We start from the raw sequence: 15857 nt of genomic DNA, 5'->3' as shown, positions 1-15857 counted from the left end.
CTAGTCTATTAGTAAAGTTTTGGGGGAGTCAAAAGTTACATGTGGATTTTCAACTGGTTGGTGCCTCTAACTCCCATATTGTTCGAGGGTCAACTGTATTTGTATGGCCCTTTTTCTGGACGTTGTATTCTGCCTCTTTGATCTACTTCTCTATTATTTTACCAATACCACACTGTCTTGATTACTGTGGTTTTATAGAATTCTTGAAGTCACATAGTGTCAGTTTTCCAATTTTATTCTTCTCCTTCAGTATTGTGTTGGCTATTCTGGGCCTTTCTGTCTATGTAAACTGTAGAATCACTTTGTTGATATCCACAAAAAATTTGCTAAGATTTTATTGGGATTACATTGAATCTATAGATCATTTGAAAAGAATTCACATCCTGACAATATTGAGTCTTCCTATCTATGAACATGGAATATCTCTATATTTATTTGGTTCTTTGATTTCATCAATTTTGTACTTTTCCTCATATAGGTCTTATATATATTTATTTGATTTATACCTAAATATTTTATCTTGGAGGGGGGCTAATGTAAATTGTATTATGTTAAATCTCTACAAATTTGGGATTTCCAGATAGTTTCTGTTATTAATTCTAGTTAAATTCTATTGTTGTCTGAGAGTATTTATTGTATCATTTATATTCTTTTAAATTTGTTAAGATGTATTTTATGGCCTGAGATGCAGTTTATCTTGGTGAATGTTCCATGTGAGTTTGAGAAGAATGTGTATTCTGTTGGTGTTGTTTGAAGTATTTTATAAATGTCAATTATATCCAGTAGATTGATGGTGGTATTAAGTTCAAGTATGTCCTTACTGATTTTCTACCTGCTGGATCTGGCCGTTCCTGATAGAGGGGTATTGAAGTCTCCAACTGTAATAGTGAATTCATCTATTTCTCCTTGCATTTGAATCAGCTTTGCTTTTTATATTTTAATGCTCTGTTGTTAGATACATACACACTAAGGATTGTTATGTCTTCTTAGAGAATTGACCCCTTAATCACGTGATGTCTCTCTTTATCCTTGATAATTTTCTTTGCCGTGAAGTCTTCCCTGTCTGAAATTAATTTATCTACTCCAGCTTTTTTTTTATTTGTGTTAGCATGGTATATTCTTTGTCCCTTTATTTTAAAATTGTATGTCTTTATGCTTAAAGTGGGTTTCTTGTACTCAACATATAGGTGGGTTGTTTTTAATCCACTTTAAAACTCTCTGTCTTTTAATTGGTGTGTTTAGGCCACTGACCTTTAAAGTGATTTAAAAAAAATTTTTAATATTTTTGAGAGAGAGAAAGAGAGAGAAAGAGTGCAAGAGGGGGAGGGGCAGAGAGATGGAGACACAAAATCCAAAGGAGGTTCCAGGCTCTGAGCTGTCAGCACAGAGTCCGACATGGGGCTCGAACCCACAAACCCAGTGAGATCATGACTTGAGCCAAAGTCGGATGCTTAACCAACTGAGCCACTCAGGTGCCCCAACATACTGCTTTTTTCTACTGGCAAATCGTTGGGAATGTTCTGTCATGGATTCGGAATGTTTTTTCCTTTCTTATTCTTCTGATAGTCCCATCATACCCATGTTAGATCATTTATAGTGGTTCAACAGTTCTTGGATATTCTGTTCTATTTTCTTTTCTTTTTCCTTTCAGTTTAAACACTTTTATTGATATATTCTTGAATTGACTGATTCTTTCCTCAGCCATGTTCAATGTACTGATGACCTCATCAAGGCATTCTTTCTATTATAGAGTTTTCAATTTCTAGCATTTCTTTTAGATTCTTTTATTAGAATTTTCATCTATCTCTTTACATGACTGTTTTTCCATATTGTGTACTTTTTACATTAGAGTTCTCAGCATGTTGATCATAGTTGCTTTAAATTTCTGGTCTGATATTTCCAACATCTCTGCCATATCTGATCTGGGTCTGATGCTTGCTGTGTCTCTTCAAAATTTTTTTATCTTTAATAAACCTTGTGATATTTTTTGTTATAATCAAGGTATGATGTACTTGGTAAAAGGATATGTATGTATTGGTATGTAGGCCTTTAGTGATGTGGTGGCAAGGTATAGGGGGAGGGGCAATTCTAAATCTTCAGATTAGGTCTGAATCTTTAAGTAGCCCTGTACACCTATACGGTGACCCTCACAACTATTCTCAGTTCCTCCACCCCTCCTAGGTGGAATAGGATGACTAGAGGAGGTTAGAGTCTTATATTTTCCTTCCCCCTGGTCCAGTTAGATGCTGATAACCTCAGTAGATTAAACTGGGAAATAGTTGTTCTTTAAGCCTTATTAAAAAGAATAGAATGCTCTGGATGTATTTCAGTTATGGCTACTTTCATCTCTTCCTGCCAGAACAAGGAGGGGATTTTTCTTTGACGTCAGCATGAGAACCTGGTAGGTTCATGGAGGTAAAACTCCCAGAAGTGTGAGGGGCCCTCTAAACTGGCCTTCCCTATAATTTTTAAGTCTCAGACTTGTCCACACCCAGTAATTCATCAGTTACGGTTTAAGTTTTCCTATCCATTCCAGTTTCCCACAGATATTTCTGCTTGTGGCTTTCTGCTCTGGAAAGTTATGGGTTTCCATATTCACTGTTGGTCTCTTCAGTTTTGGAGACAGCGGTTTTTCCATGACTTCAGTTCTCTTATGGACCTCAAAGAAGTTAGTAATTTTTAGTGTGTTCAGCTTTTTACTTGTTTGCTATGATGGAGTCATGACTTCCAGTCTCTGTACATGCTGCACCAGAAACTCAGCGTTTCCCTAGGTATACTTTCCTTGCTCTTTCTGCTGCTTGGAGTTCTCTGAGATTCCTGGTGTGGTGTGGTTTCTATCATTAACTATGGAAAAATTCTCAGCCATTATTACTGCAAATATTTTTTTCTGCTTCTTTTTCTCTTCTCTGATTTTTATTCCCTTTATGTATATATTACACCTGTTCTAATTGTACCACAGTTCTTGGATAGTCTCCCCCCACACACCCCCAGTTTTTTTTCTTTCCATTTCAGTTTAGGAAGTTTCTGTTGACATATCTTCAAGCTCTCACTGATTCTTTCTTTGGCCATGTTCCAGTCTACTCGTGAGCCCATCAAAAGCCTTCTTCATATCTGTGATCATGTTTTTGATATCTTGTCATTTCCTTTCGATTGTTTCCTAGAGTTTCCATTTTCTGCTTATATTACTCATTCTTGTATATTATCAACTTTTTCTGTTATACCCCTTAGCATATTAATCATGGTTATTTAAGTTCCCATTCAGGTAATTCCAAAAACTTGCCATATCTGAGTCTGACTCTAATGCTTGCTTTGTTTTTTCAGACTGGTTTTTTTTTTTTTCCCTGCCTTTTAACATGCTTTGTAATTTTTTGTTGAAAGCCAGACATGATATATTGGGCAATAGACAATGAGATAGATAGGCCTTTAGTGTTTATTTGACCAGAAGTTAGGCTGTGTTTATTCTTTCCTGTAGCTGCAGGTGTGAGAAGTTTCGATTTCTTCTAGTGTCCTTGTTTTTGTCTACCGTATTGTCTTAGGATTTCCTGAGAAACTCCTTAAAACAGAGTCTATGTTTTATAGTTCTTTCAGGTGTAATCCACTTGTACAGAAGCCCTTTTGGTGTGGTAAAAGGAGTGGGAGAATGGGAAGCATTCTGTGTTCTTAGATTAGGTCTCAGTCTTGTAGTGGTCCTGTGCCCCTGGACTATGAACTTGGGCATTTAAGCTCTCCTATCTCCCCATCCCCAAACTTAGGTGACATAAGAAGGCTAAAGGGGGATGAAGTTGGGTAATTTCACTTCCCTCAAGTTGAATAAGGCTCTGGTGAAGTTGTTCCCCTTGCTGGGTAGGCCTTTGTTTTGAGGACACTCTGGGTGTATTTCAAAGTGGTTACTGTTACCTTCACCATATGTCCCCGGATTGCTTTTCTCCTCTTCTTGGTCAAACATTTGGTTATTTTTCCCCCCTGATTTTTATTATGAGTATCTGGTAGGTTTTTTGGAGATCAGACTTATGGCAGTATAGAGGCTCCCCTTAGAGTGAGACCTCAAGAGTTTTTAATAATGATGTTAGTCAACACTCCAGGAATTCACTGAAGTCACCATTTACGCGTCATTGGCTCCAACCACTTCTGCTTTAGAGAAGCTCATCCCTATTCTCTGCTTTATCCAGTTTGTTTGTCCTGTGGTCTCATTGGTCTGATGGACCTAAGAAAGGTCATTGATTTTTCAGTTTTTTCATGTTTTTTCTTTTTGTGAGGGTGGGAGTGATGATTTGCAAGCTTTTTACATGCCAGAGCAGAAACCAAAAGTGCATCTGTTGTACAATTTGTATTCTTTTAGAATTGCTTTATGCCCTACATACATTTGAAAATGATGTGTATCCTGCAGTTTTTGAGTATAGTGTTCTGTATGTATTGATTGGGACACTTTAATGTCATTTAATTCTTATTTTCTTGCTTGTTCTAAGTAAAGGTCTCCAAATATGATACTGGGTTTTTTATTTCTTCTTTTTGACCTCTCAACTCTTGCTTCACATATTTTGAAGCTCTGCTATTAGGTGCATACAAAATACCATGGAATGTTTCTTCCTATATTAAATATTGTTCCTCTTTACCTTGATTGATACCTCTTTATCTTTGTCAATATTTCCCTTATCATCTTTTTTTTAAAGTTTATTTATTTATTTTGAGAGAGAGCGAGCGAGCATGAGTCGGGGAGGGGCAGAGAAAGAGGGAAAGAGAATCCCAAGCAGGCTCTACACTATCAGTATAGAGCCCGACACAGGGCTTGAACTCATGAACCATAAGATCATGACCTAAGCCAAAATCAAGAATCAGAGGCTTAACTGACTGACCATGGTGCCCCTTGTCAGTTTTTTTAAATTAAAACAATCTTTTTAATTCCAGTATAATTAATGAATAGTGTTGTATTAATTTGAGGTGTACAATATAGTGATCCAACAATTCTATTCACCTTGTCATCTTCTAATATGTTTTCATCAGATTTATTTTTGTTAATGTTTGCTCTCTTTTTTATATCTTGGTGTTCATATGATTTATCTTTTGCTTTCAACCCTTCATAACTATTATTAGCTACATAATTATTACCTACATAATAGATTTAGTTGTGTTGGGTTGTGAGTAAACAAATCGGAACTGAAAGAGCAGGTGTAATTATAATCACCCCTGCCTTGTTTAAGAAAATTAGTAGTAACTCTTCAACCCACTTGCACATGCAAAACAGGTGAGTTAAATATGGGTGTGATTGGTTATCATTATCCCTGTATCTTCAAAGCCTTTGATCATGGCACAAATGTCTGTAATTCCTAAACATTCAGTCATTGCTCTTAGGTTACTACTGTTGAAGCAATTGCTGAAACGTAATTAGTAAAGTTTGATTAGGATATGTCTCTGTTTTATCACTATTCAGTCATTTGTATTACCTCAAAAAACACTTTGAGAACCCACTATACCAGAGATTTTGTGAAAGGGTATATTGTTTTTAATTTATATTTTTCATATAGATTCAAACTCTAATTAATGTAGAACTGTTTAATTTTTCTATTACTTTTGTTTGGTTTTTCAAGGAATTTTCCCCAGGAAGTTTCCCAAATTTTCCCATGAAAATTTGCTTAAATTTTCAAACTTATTGACAAATTTATTCCTGTGTTTAAATTTCCATTATTTTTATAAGCAGCTTAAATGTTTAATTAATCAATTTTGTAAATGGGACCAGTCAAAGGCCCCTTAAAATTATTGCTAAATGTAGTCTGATTTATACATAAAAAAGAAGAAATCAGAGCTAGAAACTGAACTGAAATGCCTACAGAACTAGGCTTTTTGATTTGCAATTTTAAAAAAATTCTTAAAACCAAAATGAAACCCTCTGTATAATACTTTTGGTCACACACACAAAATCCCCCTTGATAATTTCAACCAACACCTATCACCCACAACCTCTGTCTCCATTGTCCTAATATTCAGCCTACTGATTGGCCAAGTATCAAAGCTAACTTAACAACGTTGATTTCAAAGGGTGACTGCAGGCTGTACGGTAATTATACAGAGGAGGGAAGATTAAATACAGGCATTTCTTGAGATATTGCTGGTCCAGTTCCAGACCACTGCATCATTATTATTATTATTATTATTATCATTATTATTATTATTATTTTATACATAATAGAAACTACTATAGGAACACTTACTGGCAATTTGTATTTTCTCAATTTAGTTCTTGATCAGTACTGCTAAGTGTTTGTCAGTTCCTTATAAGGAACCAGTGTTTGACTTTATTTTCTTTTTAGTATATTTTTGTTTTATTGTTTTGTACTCCCATCTTTATTTTTATTTATTTTTTATTTTATTTTATTTTATTTTATTTTATTTTATTTTATTTTATTTTATTTTATTTTATTATTTTAGAGAGAGAGAGAGCATGAGCAGGGGAGAGGGGCAAGGGAAGAGAGAGAGAGCATCTCAACCAGGCTCCACACTCAGCATGGAGCACACGTGGGGCTCGATCCCATAATGCTGGGATCATGACTCCAGCAGAAACCAAGAGTCGGATACTCAACTGATTGAGCCGCCTAGGCCCCCCTCCCATGTTTATTTTAAAATTTTATCTATTAAAGTTTAATTAGCTCTCATCTTTCTAGCTTTGTGACATTATATCTTACATAAAATATTTTCAATCTTTCTCCTTTTTAAATTTGTTTTTTTTTTTTTTTAGCGTTTATTTATTTTTGAGACAGAGAGAGACAGAGCATGAACGGGGGAGGGTCAGAGAGAGGGAGACACAGAATCTGAAACAGGCTCCGGGCTCTGAGCTGTCAGCACAGGGGCCGATGTGGGGCTCGAACTCACAGACTGCGAGATCGTGACCTGAGCCGAAGTCGGCGCTCAACCAACTGAGCCACCCAGGCGCCCCCAATCTTTCTCCTTTTTAAAAAAAATACTTATCTATTTTTGAGAGAAAGAGAGTGAGAGCATGGAGGAGGGACAGAGAGAAGAAGAGAGAGAGAATCTCAAGCAGGCTCTACACTGTCAGCGCAGAGCTCGATGTGGGACTCCAACTCACAAACTGTGAGACCATGACCTGAACCGGAATCAGGAGTCAGAGGCTTAAGCAACTGAGCCACCCAGGCACCCCTACTATCCTTTTCTAATATATACCTTGAAATACAGAAATTTCCATATAAGCATTGCTTTAACTGTATTCTACAAATATAATATGTTGTATTTTCATTCAGTCCAAAATATTTTTAATTACATATTTTGATCATACTTGGACCATGGCTTATTTAGAAGGCTTTTCTTTAATTTTGAAAGAAATGGCTATTTTCTAGCTCTTTTTCCTATCCAGTTTTTAAAAATTCTGTAGTTAAGGAACATATATTATGCGATTTTTATTTTTACCATTGTTGAGACTTCCTTTATGACCATGGATATCATCTATTTTGCTAAATATCTCATGTGCAATTGAACCTAATACCTGTTCTGCAGTTGTTGGCTGTAGTGTTTTACATGTGTCAGGTTAATTTGATTAGCCTTGCTTAAATCTTCTATTTCCTTATCCTTTTTTTGTGGGTGATTTTTCTCTCAGTTGCTGAGAGAAGTATGTTAATATTTATAAGTAGATTTTGTATTTTTCTATTTCTTTTTGATTTCTCAATGTTTTCTTTATATATTTTGAAGGTATTTATTAAATATATACAAATTCGTGTTGAATTTTATCATACTAAATATATCTTTATCTAACTACTTTAGCTTTTCTGTTATTAATATAATGCCCCCCCCCTTTTGCCAATATAAATTAGTAAAATATTATCATTATTTTGGTGTAGAAGTTCCTTCCTCTCAATTCAGATGTTGAATTTGTTCCTCTGGAATGTGTTGAATTAGATTCTGATTTGCATCTAGAGCCAATAAAGGATGGTAAGAGTATGTCTTCAGGAGACTAGGTATCTCCTTGCAGAGTAACTTCCACAGAAGGGACAGGGTCTCAAGCTATAGGTGTCTAGGCTCTTCAGACTGGCTTCTCTCCCAGTAACTGAGACTCAGGGACACTTGGGAGGATCAAGATACTCAGAATCAGTTAAGTCCATCTGGAGTTCTTCTTTGCAAGCGTCAAGGTTTTTTGCCTTCTCAGTGTTCTAACTTTCCCATCAGAGTCTTGGCAAATCTACACATTCAACTTATGTTGTGGCTCTGTAACTTCACAATTAAAGTTTGATTTTTTTTTTTTTTTTTTTTTTTTTGGTAAAACTGACTCTATGGCCAAAACCAATGAGAGATTCTTTTAGGTCTATCATTATCAGCTCTTTGAGCTGAGAGTTTAGAGCCTTGAGCCTCACTGTGCAAATTCTCCAAAACAGTCTTTGAGGTACTTCCAGCCATCATCACACTTGGTCCCCACACATTTGCTTCAGCCATCATCACACTTGGTGCCTACACATTTGCTTCAGTAGTACACTTCATCACAGTAAACATTGGCTGGTAATTCAGTTCATTGTGATGTCATTGCATGCTCATTCCCCATTGGACAGGAGTTCAGCAGTGTGTAAAGTCATGGACATGCCCATACCAATCCCAGAGTCCAATGGTGTCTGTCTCTCTTGGCACCACTCTTGGTACCAAGTCCTGTAGCTGTCAAGATCTAGTCCAGGAAAGAAAAGCCTACCAAGAGTAATTAATCTAAAGGAATTCTTGAAAAGTTTCTAAAGGACTGGAAAGATGAAAAGGAAGTGCTGAGGTACACAGAGGTATTAGTTGCTAGAAAAAGCTCTATGCCTAAGATTGGGAGGGGGGGGTAGGGAAGGGCAGAGGATGGGGTTATCATAAATGGATAGTTTCATAATGGGCCTCATAGATCTGGACTGTAGAAGATAGGGCTTTGCTCTGGTCATGTTGGTAACTTAGGAAATCAGAAAAGGGGTTCTGTAGAGCTAATAGCTGTTCTTCCCATAAGGTGATGCTGAGCTGGTACTGGGGGACTTGGTGAGCTGATACTTAGCGACTTGGAAGAAGGTCTTCCAGAATTGTGACTCAGATCTCAGAGAGAGAAGTGCTATACACATGGGGCTTATATCAGGGTGCTTTGTAGTATGCCTGGAACATCTGAGGAAGGGACACTGGCTAGCTAGTGTGGGTCACCTGGGGTACTGGAGGATGGTCCTGTACATCTGGTGCTCAGACTTCTGAGAAGGGCACACTGTTCAGCTAGCACTCATACCTTTGTTAGGGCTTAATGGAGCTGGTTCTGGGAATGTGGTAACCAACTCTCCCCACCAGAGCAAGGCATCATGGCTGGGAATTTACAGAACGTAACAGCAGGCAGGCAGATAGGTAATGACAAGTTCCTTGTCTTCTTTTCTTGCGTTTGATTCTCTCTCTTGAATCCGTGTTGATAAAAACTTCAGGAAGCCAAATAACAATGGAGAAATATAATGTGCAGATCCCATCTCCAGCTTGATAGGCAAAGTATAAATTTTAGTTTTGGAGTTCAGGAAATAATTGATAATTAAATAACAAGTGTCAATAGAATGCTGCTATAGCTTCTGTGGTGGTAGGTAACAGCAGGGGGTGCTGATCTGTGTGAGGCTCTCTGATATTTAGTATTGTGTCAATTGGTTGTGGCTCACTAAATTGACTTCATGACCCTGTATGGCTTGTGACCTAAGCTTGAGAAACACTGAAATGAGTCTGTGACTGGGCATGAGAGGATACTTGGGAAGATAAGGGTTTGGGGCAATTTGAAATAGCTGCTGGAAATAGAAGAGCTAAGTATTGATTAAGAGGAAAACCTTAACACTGCTTGAAGTGCTGGTAACCGTAGAAAGGAGGGCTTTGGAGTGACATCGGTTCACATAGTTTGTGGTAACACAGTGTTCCTTCAAGGCTCATCTTTGGAGCAATGCAATGTTGACAGTCTGATGTGTCTCAAAGATTCTCAGCAATGAACTTCTCTATTATTGCCGCATCATATTTCTGACAAAGCTTAATATAGGTTATTCTCCTTTTTATAATGCTTTGTCTTTTTTTTTTTTTTTTGAGAGAGAGAGAGAGCACACGTATGTGTGTGAGCATGCACTCATGTGCACATGTGCACAAGCAGGGGAGGGGCAGAGATGTGGGACTGGATCCACAAACTGTGAGATCATGACCTGAGCGGGAATCAAGAGTCAGATGCTTAACCGACTGAGCTACCCAGGCGTCCATATAATGCTTTATCTTTAATATCCCTCTTCCAACTCACACATTCTCATCCTTTTTTAAATATAATTTATTCTTTTTAATTTTAAGTTTTAGTTGTTAACATACAATACAATATTGGCTTCAGGAGTAGAATTCAGTGATTCATCACTTACATACAACACCCAGTGCTCATCCCAACAAGGGCCCTCCTCAGTACCCATCACCCATCTAGCCCATCCCCTACCCACCTCCCTCCAGCAACCCTCAGTTTGTTCTCTATCATTAAGAGTCTCTTGTGGTTTGTTTCCCTCTCTTCTATTCCCCCACCCCTTCCTGTTACGTTCATCTGTTTGGTATCTTAAATTCTACATAGGATATTTGTCTCTCTCTGATTGACATTCTCATCTTAATATTCCCAGATCTATGGCATATACCAAGTATATTATGAAGAGAGAAATGGAGAGGAAATCTAGTAATTAGGATTTCACCTCTACCAGAGATCTTTTCCCTGAAAGGATTCATTTAGTATTCTTGGCTTCCAGTAGCCATCCATCAGTTCTGAAAAAGCATCCAAATGTGGACAGGAGTTCTTGACATTATAATGCTAAGGATATTTTTCATACTCTATACTGCTGACCCCATTTGTGTACTTATTTGGAATATTCATGTCACCAGTATATATGTTCCAGTGTGTCTCCAAATTTAATTTTTGCTTTCAAATATTCAATAAATTATTGATACTTTTAATAAAAGTTAGTGAATGAACAAATTTAACTTTTGCCTGAACCAAAATTTATGTTTTCAACAGGAATGACATAAGTCCACCTGAACTGTGTGTGGCCTTTTGAACGTTTTAATGAACTGACTCTAGGTTTAAGCTTCTCAATCCATCTTTCTCTAGAGAATTCAGCTAAATCACTGGCCATGAAAAAATATAGAATAGAATCTATATTTATACATCTAAGATGAGTCTCTTATGATTGAAAGCATGATGCAGCTGAGCTGGGTAGAGAGAAGGCTGCTGCCTGCATGCTGTGATTGGAGGCAGTTGGGCTGTTTGCCTTGTCTCAAAATAGCAACGCATTCCCTGCTTCCCTATCAGTGTGGCTGCCGTTCGTTGGATGTCCAGAGTTTTTCTACAGATAAGAATGCATTTTAAAATAAAAATCTGTCTTGATTGGAAGGGGTCTCCCAAAATTAATGAGTCCCTTAAGTGACACTTACTTTGACTGCTAACCTCGGATACAATGGGAGATCAGATGTCCTGCACAAGTAAAGGGGAGATAGAATAAACTGTGTGGAAAAAAGAGACAGAAAAATCGGTGGGTTTTGGATGGGTTGTCCACATGCCTCCTGAAGATAGTAGGGTACTGGTAGATTTTTGGTTGGAGGAGCAATCGGGAAGTCAGATGTCTGTCTTTTAATAGGGAACATTTCATTGCCGGTTTACATGTTTAGAAAACAGTATGTAATCAATTTTTATCTATCCACCATCCAGTTTCAACCATTATTTATGACTAACCTCCTTCATTTCTTCCTCTAGAAACCTGTCCTCTACCACCCCCTGCCTGCCTACACACACACACACACACACACACACACACACACACACACACACGTATATGTATATGTGTGCATATGTATATACTCATATATATGCATATGTATATGTGCATATGTATAACAGTCTCGGGCATTTTATTAATTCTAGCCTCATTCCAATTGAAGAATCACTTTTACCTCACTTTCTTCTCTCTCTATCCCACCCTTCCTACCCCACCAACCCCATCCTAGCTCTTCTTTTTTATTTCCACTTTCAGCACTGCAACTCTGATGGTCCACCTCTTCTAGGACACAGATCCATAAAGGTCAACCCTGCACCCTAAGCAGCTCAGAGGGAGGAGCCAGACCAGCAGTACCTCATACCCTGCCCTCTTCTGCCCTGGACAGGTGGCTTCATAATGACAACTCCATAATGGCAGTGGGTGAGGCCTTGGTGCACATCAGGATCACTCTTCTGCTACTCTGGGTTGGGATGTCTCTGTTCATTTCTGGCCACTCTCAAGACAGGCCCTCCCAGCACTTCTCCTCCCCAGAATTGGTGGTCCCCTTGAAGGTGACTGGCAGGGACAGAGGTATAAAGGCTCCAGGCTGGCTCTCCTACAGCTTGCAGTTTGGGGGCCAGAGACACATTGTCCACATGAAGGTCAAGAAGCTCTTGATTTCTAAACACTTCCTGGTGTTCACCTACACAGACCAGCAAGCCCTCCACCAGGATCAGCCTTTTGTTCCTGACGACTGCTACTATCATGGTTATGTGGAAGGAGTCCCTGAATCCCTGGTTGCCCTCAGTACCTGTTCTGGAGGTTTTCGAGGAATGCTGCAGATAAATGACCTTGCTTATGAAATTGAGCCAGTTAGGTTTTCTGCCACATTTGAACACCTGGTATATAAGATGGATAGTGATGATACACAATTCCCACCTATGAGATGTGGGCTAACAGAAGAGGAAATAGCACGACATTTGCAGTTGAGAGCCTCATATAATTCCACTCTGATACAAAGTTCTTATACCGGCTGGTGGACCCACTTGCGGTTTCTTGAGCTGGGTGTAGTCATGGACCATAATCGATTCCTGTACTACGAAAGTAACGTGTCAGTAGTACAGCGTGAAGTATTTGATGTTATCAATATACTAGATATCTTATATTACTCTTTGGAGGTTGATGTAGTTTTGACTGGGATTGAAATCTGGAGTGAAAGAAACCTAGTTGTCGCTGATCAGATAGATCAGCTTGTGGAGGATTTTGCCCTTTGGAAGTCTGTCAATCTTGATGCCCGACTGCACCATGATACTGCCCATCTTTTCATAAAAAAACGTTTTGGCACAAAGCTTGGAGTTGCCTACGTTGGAGGGATATGCCAACGCCCTTTTAATAGTGGAGTTGATGTTTTTGAAGGAGACAGTCTGTTTTATTTTGCACTTACTGTGTCCCATGAACTTGGTCATAATTTGGGTATGTCTCATGATACTGAACAATGTGTGTGTGGGCTTCAGTGGTGCCTAATGTATCCTTCCCGGAAGGTGACAACTAAGTTCAGCAATTGCAGTTATGCCCGGTACTGGGACAATACTCTCTCTAGAGGATCATGTATTAGGTCATCTCCACATTCGGCGAATATCTCTATGGGACAGTTTTGTGGGAACTTAGTGATTGAAGAAGGAGAGGAGTGTGACTGTGGCACCATACACCAGTGTTTAAATGACCCCTGTTGTCTGTTGAACTGTACTCTGAAGCCTGGAGCTGCTTGTACTTTTGGAATTTGTTGCAAAGACTGCAAGTTCATGCCATCAGGGACTGTGTGCAGACAGCAGATGAGTGAATGTGACCTCCCCGAATGGTGTAATGGGACATCTCATCGGTGCCCAGAAGATGTATACGTGCAGGACGGGGTTCCCTGTGGTGATGGTGCCTACTGCTATGAAGGGAGATGTCCCAACCATGACAAGCAGTGCAGGGAGATTTTTGGCAAAGACGCAAGGAGTGCATCTCAGAGATGCTACAGAGAAATCAACACCCAAGGAAATCGGTTTGGTCACTGTGATATCGCAGACCTAATATACGTAAGATGTGAGGCCCCTGATATTCTCTGTGGGAGAGTACAGTGTGAGAATGTGGAAGTAATTCCTAGTCTGATACAGCATTCGACAGTGCATCAACTTCACCTCAAAAACATCACTTGCTGGGGCACTGATTATCATGTAGGGATGTCCATACCTGATATTGGCCAAGTGAGAGATGGCACAGTGTGTGGTCAAAAAAAGATATGCATCCACAAGAAGTGTGTCAACATGACCTATCCACCGCGAAGCTGTCAGGCTGATGAGACCTGCCACATGAACGGAGTCTGCAATAATAAGCAGCATTGCCACTGCAACTATGGATGGGCACCTCCCAAGTGCCAGCATGTGGGCCATGGAGGCAGTATTGACAGCGGGCCACCTCCTCAGAACCAGGTGGCATCAGAAGGAGAGAAATGGCTGGACTACCTGATATTATTGTGGTTCATTCCTTTAACTCTTTTCGTTTTACTTTTCCTAATTATACTTGGTAAGAAAGTTTTGAATGAAGAGGAGGAGCGGGAGGAGGAAGAGGAAGGCTAAAAACTCCTGTCGCATTAAACAAATATCTAGCACTTCTTTTAATAGTACAGAAACATTAGAGCATGTCTGACTGTTTAAAGAAAAATTTAACGATCCCTCATATCAGGATCATAAGCATTAATATCACACCAGAGGATTTCTAGCATGTACTTTCTAACTCTTCATGTTTTAAGCAATATTAAAACTTCATTTTTTTTTCCCTCGGAAGTTGTCTGTTTTTATTTCCTGGGCAAAGGCACAGCAAGGAGATATTTTTAAGCTGGTGTCTATCAGCTCTAATCCTCCTCCCACCTTTGTACTCCAGATGTAATGTCAGGGATATGCCTCTACAGATCCCACTTCTGTTCCACCTGTTTTCTTGTGGGTAACTGTACCAACAGAGGGCAGTAGAAGTAGCCTAGAGTGCTGGATGAGGGGGGAAAGGAGTTAGGTTTCTGTGTGCCGAAAGTAACTCTATCATTTTGGCTGGGGCCATTCATTCTAGTAGCCAAGTTTGGTTTTGGACTCCAGTTTTGTTGGCTCTTTAGAACCACCTTCATTCTTGGTCACTGACACCCTCAGAGGTCTGACTTGCAGCTCTGAGCTTAGCACGGTGGTCCTCCTCTGATTTCTGACCAGCAACTGGTCCCTTGCCCTGCTCTGCAAGGGACCTCCTTGAATCACCAGCATATTGATAAACCACTTTCCTTTGTTCTTTCCTTTGTTCCCCTCACCCTAGGGCTATCAAGTGCTTTCAGTAGTTATTTCACTGTGATAGTCTGAATTCTCCAGAAGCAAAGTTAGATCTTAGATTGTGAGATTTTGATAGGGACCAACTACTGTGAAAAGGGGAGGAAGTCAGTTGTGCAGAGAGAAATGGTACTGCACTGAAGCCATGGCCAGCCCAGCAGCGAGCTCTGGAATAAATACTGCGTGACAGATTTGGCCCAAAATGGCCAGGTCTTCATACCCTCTCTTGCTCATTCACTGGATGTGGGGTGACCTGGGAAGGCAACTGAGGCTATCCTAAATAGCTGACATCTGGAGACTCTCTGCTGATTATAATCTCCGCAGCTGTTCAGCAAGACTTTCCTTGAAGGAGAATCAAAGTGGCTTATTTGGGGCTCCTGGGTGGTTCAGTCAGTTAAGCATCCAACTTTGGCTCAGGTTATGATCTCACGGTTGGTGGGTTCGAGCCCCACATCAGGCTCTGTGCTGACAGCTCAGAGCCTGCAGCCTGCTTCAGATTCTGTGTCTCCCTCTTTCTCTGCCCCTCCCCCAATCACGCTCTGTCTCTCTCAAAAATAGACATTTTTTTTAAAAAAGTGGCTTATTTGGATATTTCACAGTCCAGTTTTTGCATTGCCCTGAATCACTTTTCCATCTATGTTCTGGGAACAGCTCATCCAGGATGCGAATAGGCATCTCTGCCTGTGGGAAACGTTATAAGAGGGAAATTAGTGAGATGAAGCACAGTCCCTACTACCGTGTTTGGTATTGGGGCTGAAATTGACACTTA

General features: G+C 39.4%; 1 protein-coding gene across 4 annotated transcripts; it reads left to right on the top strand.

The window, feature by feature from the left end:
• The first annotated feature begins 8539 nt into the window (after positions 1-8539).
• Positions 8540-14562, top strand: ADAM20 (ADAM metallopeptidase domain 20). Of its 4 annotated transcripts, none has more exons than XM_042943650.1 (2): positions 8540-8752; positions 12015-14562. In XM_042943650.1, exon 2 carries the CDS (start codon positions 12170-12172, stop codon positions 14357-14359), a length of 2190 nt encoding a protein of 729 aa, XP_042799584.1. In that variant the 5' UTR covers positions 8540-8752; positions 12015-12169; the 3' UTR covers positions 14360-14562. The 4 variants fall into 4 exon arrangements, with proteins under 4 accessions (XP_042799584.1, XP_042799582.1, XP_042799586.1 ...); XM_042943648.1 differs by having other exon boundaries at positions 11989-14562; XM_042943652.1 differs by having other exon boundaries at positions 8540-8762.
• The last annotated feature ends 1295 nt before the right edge of the window (positions 14563-15857 follow it).

This window comes from Panthera leo, chromosome B3 (genome assembly GCF_018350215.1).
Source record: "Panthera leo isolate Ple1 chromosome B3, P.leo_Ple1_pat1.1, whole genome shotgun sequence".
Lineage (NCBI taxonomy): Eukaryota > Metazoa > Chordata > Mammalia > Carnivora > Felidae > Panthera > Panthera leo.
This window is presented reverse-complemented; position numbering and strand designations above follow the sequence as displayed.

What these genes read in the sequence shown, in the direction of transcription:
- ADAM20 (XM_042943650.1), top strand. Translation starts at nt 12,170, where the DNA reads ATGGCAGTGGGTGAGGCCTTGGTGCACATCAGGATCACTCTTCTGCTA.